This window comes from Lissotriton helveticus, chromosome 11 (genome assembly GCF_964261635.1).
Source record: "Lissotriton helveticus chromosome 11, aLisHel1.1, whole genome shotgun sequence".
Taxonomy (NCBI): domain Eukaryota; kingdom Metazoa; phylum Chordata; class Amphibia; order Caudata; family Salamandridae; genus Lissotriton; species Lissotriton helveticus.
The window spans coordinates 490,638,402-490,644,401 of record NC_136072.1 but is presented as its reverse complement, the minus strand read 5'-3'; the positions used below and the strand labels follow the sequence as shown (position 1 = coordinate 490,644,401).

The following is a 6,000-nucleotide window of genomic DNA, read 5'->3' as shown; positions in this document are numbered from 1 at the left end:
CCTCTGGGTTTACTAGATTGTCATTCTGTACAATCCCTTTTAAGCTACAGATCAGAATAATATATATGAATTCAAATGTATCGTCACTACTGTTAAAACTATTGAATCTTAGACGTGTTTCCTTTCCATATGAACAAGAAGTAATATTAGCAGAATACATACAGTTTCGTGTCCAGTAAAATAATCAGAACAATGGTTACTCCAAGGTGTAGATGGTATTACCTGGGCAGAATGGCGATGAATAATCAATGAAAATCAGGAATTCTACTCTCCATCCCGTACCATTATATCAAGACAGGCTGGAGGAATGGTAAATGGTACATACTATATGTGAAAGAATGTGAGTGCAAGGTATAGATTACGACACGCACATGCAAATGTGCATCCTGTGAGATTCAGTTACCTGACACATGAGGATCACTTTGTGTCGAGAGGACATGGTCTCTGCTCCTAGCTTAGATGAGAAAGTTAGACCTCCATTACTGTGTATAGTAGCATTTCTCCTTAAAACAGGGCATTAAAGGGGGGATACAGAGCTATGACCACCGACACTACTCGTTACAAAAGTACCATAGGTCGGACGCCCTTTATGCGTTGACCAGTTATACACAACCTAAATATTCTAAGGATGGCAGATGGTCTTGGCGATGTTAAAGCACTTTTATTACAATTTGTAAAACCCCAACACTCAAGGGCCCCACCTATAGTCAATAAAGAAGTTTCAAAGCCACAATTTATTTAAAAAATTCCTTTTTTTATTTGTTGGTAATAAATTACATTCAAAAACATGTGGTACATATTGAAGCATTCAACATTATTGTTAATATTGTCCAATATCGCAAATCTACATAGATGCTCATTAAATCATCATTTAGGGTAAAACTTTAAAGGCCACATTATGAGTGCCCATGTAGCATGCCCGCTGTTCTCCTCCCCTTCCCCTTCCCCTTCGAGTTATTGTTACCAAGGCCCCCTGTAACCATGGCAGAGGGGAATGACAGGGTATTATGAAGTGCAAGCATTGTATATACCCTCAGAAGTAAGGGAATCTAGAATGATGCCCCTATTTTCCCCTGGTAATTCCAAATTTCTATCCAGGACTTAATCAGGGCATTTCTGCTGCTTCCAACAGCTAAAGGGTCTAGCTGAAAACTCCCAAGCAGCGGAGTTACTGCAGAACTGGTAATCCCAATAGGGCATGTACCTACTGTGTCAATCGGGAGTACCAGGGCCTTCAAACTGAACGTTTAGGAGCATGAGGATAAGAAAGGAGAAGTAGTAGGTAGCTTGAGGAAGGAGAGACTGAAACGTCTTTCAAAAGTTAAGGCAGACACGAGTGGGGATTGGGCAGATCACTCAATAAAAGTGATAGTGAGCCATGCTGATCACACTCATCTTTCCCACTGGGATTCTAGGGTATGTTTAAAGTGTGTGGAATAGCTTTTCAGACAAACAAAATCGGTGATGTCAGAGGTGGTAGGAAGTTGGAGCTCCAGAGAAATGTCCATTAGCTGTGATGGAGAAACAGTGTAGATCTAACCAATATTAAGGGCATGAGATAGAATTGGGTGCTAATGGAAACTGCCCTGATTTCTGGGGGAAGTGCTAAATCCAGAGCAGAATCCAATTGTGGAAATCCCTCCACGGTACTATCTCTAGAGTGGTGAAATGCTACTGCAGGATTCGTGGGTACATATAAAACAGTAGACTCCATAGAATTTTCCATTACAATTTAACTCCAAATCAAACCCTATTTTTTTTAAAACACTGGATTCTGGTGATACTGTAGAAAAGAACATATATATATCACACCCACATGTCCAGGCTGAGGCACGCGATCTTCGAACCTTGCATTTCATTTGATTGGATGACCTTGTGGTCAGGAAAGCTCCCACTCTGGAATTAATCATTCATTTATAAAAGAAAAATAAGTTGCCTTTCCTATCTTACTTAATACCTGCCATTTAGTTTTTTTTTTTAAACTGACTAGGATAGCAGCTTTAATGCTTCAAAACTGGCTTAAAAAAATGTAATATTCGCAAAAAATAAAATCCGCAGTGCTCTTCAATGTTGTAAATTTCCCGCTTTCCCATTATAGTAGTGACTGGGATTCAGAAGCTCTTCTGGAGTTTGGATCTCACAACAAAATGCGGTTCTTGGTCACAGTAACTTGGCATAGACTCCTTCAAATTGCACGGTGCCGGCACACCCCGGTCATAATGATCTAGCAAACTGTGGGCCACAAAGCTGCTGTTTGCATGTAGGGTGTCACACTTCCGGCAGATCACAATCTCACATTTAGGACACATCTTTCTTGAATGGGGTTGTCTCAAAGAACACACCTCTTCTCTGGCGGGTTTGACCTCCTTCACAAAGTCCTTAGTTGGGACTTTTTTCTTGTCTTCGCAAACCTGGCTCCCCGCTTGAGGGCTACAAAAAAAGATAAAGAAGACAAAATAATTATTAGTTGTGGGTTCCTTTGTAATTTTATGCTGACTCTGAGCTATACTTAGGCAGCTTTGCCAGTGGTGGTTTATAGTTGATTTGATCTTGTGTCCTTACAGTTTTAAAATCTGCACATGCTGGACTGCTGATATCAGTGCTTTGAAGCACAGATACCCTTTTTTGTCAAATTTACCTCACTGTTTTTACTGCACCAGAAAAGAAACCACCAGTAGCCATCCATCTGTCACCACTTACACAGTGCCTCATTAAGATTCTGGTAAAGATGCCTACAAGGGATATATTTGAAAAAATATTCTAATAGAATCTTTAATTATTTTTTAAACGTCTGGTCATGACGTACGGAAACCAATCCAAAGCCAATAATCTTGAATTCTTAAGCTAAGAAATAAATCAGTTCAACTGGGTGTATCTATTATATCTTTGTATTTTTCAATCATAAAAAGTGGTTTCATTAGAGGTTCGCACATAAGCAGATACTTCGACAACATTGATAACAGAAAAGAAAGTCTAGACAGATTATTCCGGTCATCCATGTACAATAGCTCATTCCTAAGACTATATAATTTGAAGAATATCCTAGGCATAGGAACAAAAATCTCCCAGATTTGAATCTTAACAGAGACTAAAAGGAAATGGGTTAGAGAGCATTGCCGTTTCGGTCTTGACCAAGATGAATCTATGAGACAATTATCAGGACAGGATGTTTCGTTGAAGGACCAAGACTCCTTAGGGCAAAGGGCAAAGGTCAAAGAAATTTTAAGGAAAGTGATTTGGCAGGGAGTTGTCACCAAAGGTGTTTTTGCTAATTTGGCAGAATCATTTTAAGGGATACTGGACTTGTGATGGATGAATCGGCAGTTTTTATTTCTATTTTTCATGATCCACCCTCATTTGATTAAAAAAAAAACACCTGACTTACAACCTGGAAGTTCACTCCTAGTGCATGGGATCATTGATCATTTTACCTGCCTGGGACCCCATGATGTGCATGGCAGTACTGGGCAGGAAAAAAAAAAAAAAAGGCCGACGCGGTCAGAAGTCCCACCCTAATAAGGGCCGGCATTCTGATGCATGTTAGCCAAGGAATGCAAGAGCGGCCATGATTTGAGGGCGTTTCAAAAGGAGGAGCTGCTGATCCATCATTAGAAGCAAAGGAGGTCCCATAGCTTCACGTGAGGCAGGTGAACCAAGACTTTAGGGGATTGGACATTCACTGTTTTCAAGCAGATGCCCAATTATCACCCAACTCTAAATTATTCCTACAGTGTAGCTCTACTCCCATGATCTCATGCAATGGCAGGATTTTGGCTGGTTTTGTCAGACGGAACTGTACAAATTCAGTCTGTTCCATTAACTTTTCCATTTGGCTCAACAGAGATGATGGGCAATCTTTTACAACAAGTTGGATTTATAATCTTAGACAAAGTGGGTGATCATTTTCAATCTAGATTAATATTGTATTGCAAAGACCATTTCCAAATGTTGGTCCAAAACAGTAAGTTACAGAGTGTTTATACTGGTGACCTGTACTTCACTAGAGCTGGCAGAGTCAAAATCCCAGTTCGGCTGAAGATGTACAGTCTTGTTATGCAGGTATCTTTGACATCCTTATGTATGTGCACAGTATGTGGGTCCTATAGATCTTTCTGAAAACAATCACCATACACATGTAACATCAAGACAACCAATGGCAGCCAGGATGAAAATTAGACACCTCCTAGTAGTTACAGTCTGCCTCTATCAATAATAGATCACGCCCGCACCCTGCAACTCATATATCCCGGGTCACAGTTGTTATAGTGGGAATTGCATACGATTCAAAGAAACCCTGACATATAAATCATGTGTTAGTTTACAAACCACCAAGTAACTGGCATCCAGAAGCATAGGCTCAATGTAATAGATGAGCTCAAACAGATATGAGGAAATACATATTACAGAGATGCAGTTGTGCCTCTAGTGAAGATTGAAATGTCACTCTATAGGAAATCCCATTGTTTGACCCTTAATAACGTTGCCCCCTTAACCAATCCCCATCAAACACGTTGGAAATAATATTCAGTTAGACATCTAGAAGCATGTCAAATTTAGTGCAGATCGGTGCCCTGGTTCAAAGTGACAAGCGGGTGATAAGGGATTCAAAGCAACAAACAGAGAAAAAGGGGATTGGAATAACATATGAGATTTGTCTAAGTGCTTAAGTCCAAATCTGCCGGAAGGGTGGTCACCAACTTTTATGGCAAAGTGACATTTACATCCTTTTTTTTGGTAAATATTTGTATTAGCATTTTATTCAAACAAAATAGATCACAGTGGAGCGCTGCGGGCAAGCAGAATGTCAAGCAATGGTAGTACACATTACAGTAAGGGGCACGAGAAATATAGCGTCTAACAAATCAATAAAACAAAGATATGAAAGAAAGGGAGTGGGGGGGCGAATCAGTAGACAACACCCATTTATTATTGTAATACGTGAGTAAGATCATCATTCCAGACCAACAACCCGGGCCACATTCCCCCTTCCCGCATCTGAAAACCCATCCGAGAGCTAGGGCCCATCAACTTCACGCACTCAAAACCAGTCATGGAGGTTCCCCTTGGGGCAGGACCAATTCCTGTATCACAGTAGCCGGGGAGGAAACCCCCAAGAGGGACCCATCCTCATAAATTTGCACACCTGGGTCCAACCTAGAACAAGCCAACAATACAACATCCCAAGCTGGCAGAATCTGTACTTCCTGTACTCCGCACCGCATCTAGGACAGCACAATGCTGAGCCAGGGAACATGGTAAGTATTCACTGTGTGGTGAGGTAATCCCGGTGCAGGTAGTAGAACTGAATAAGCTTGAAGCAAGCATTGCTAGACAACCTGGGGGTGAGCTCCAGTGCCCTCTTCCAAGGCGAATCAGACCAAGGCATCCCAAAGTCCTCCTCCCACCGCCAATGGAGATCCAACTGCAGCCCCTTCAGCAGAGTCCTGTATAGCAACGTGACCGCCCTCATCTGGCCTGTGAAGAGAAAGATGTGACACAAGCATTCATGCTCTGACGGTTCTGCAGCTCCATGGCCCCACCATTTCACTGTGGAGAAAAAAGATTCCCATTGGGAGGTCATGAATCTCCTGGAGCTCCAAGAAGAGAAACCTTGCTCTCAAAAGTAAATCACCCAGTATAGTAATCCCTGCCGTCATCCATCTGTGGAGCCCAGGCCATCCCCTGATCGCTCCCAACGCTGGGCAGCCAACAACAAGAGCTTGCAAGTATATGATAATTTAGTGTGCGTCCTTTGCAATGCCCTAGCCTGGACGAAGCATGCCATCCTAATCAATGCATTCATGTTTTGCACCAGGGAATCAGGCACAGGCTTCATCAAAATGTTAATCAGCATGTTTTTAGAGGCTGAGCAATGCTAGAGAGGCCCCACAGCGCAGATCTCCAGCAAGCCAACTACTGCAGCTATGCCACCAAATAGTAAAGTTCGAAATCAGGTGCAGCCAGGCCACTCTCTGCCACTGGCAAGCGAAGCTTCTGAAT

At 42.0% G+C, this 6,000-nt stretch overlaps 1 protein-coding gene across 1 annotated transcript in view; it reads right to left on the bottom strand.

Annotated features, from left to right (window-relative positions):
* Positions 1-757: 757 nt before the first annotated feature.
* The window catches only part of C11H17orf50 (chromosome 11 C17orf50 homolog), a 93,810-nt gene continuing 88,567 nt past the window's right edge, over positions 758-6,000 (bottom strand). The window contains exon 3 of the mRNA XM_078668119.1: positions 758-2,430. Within this exon, the coding sequence (XP_078524245.1) occupies positions 2,112-2,430 (319 nt within the window). The 3' untranslated portion in view covers positions 758-2,111. The remainder of the gene's footprint in view (positions 2,431-6,000) is intronic.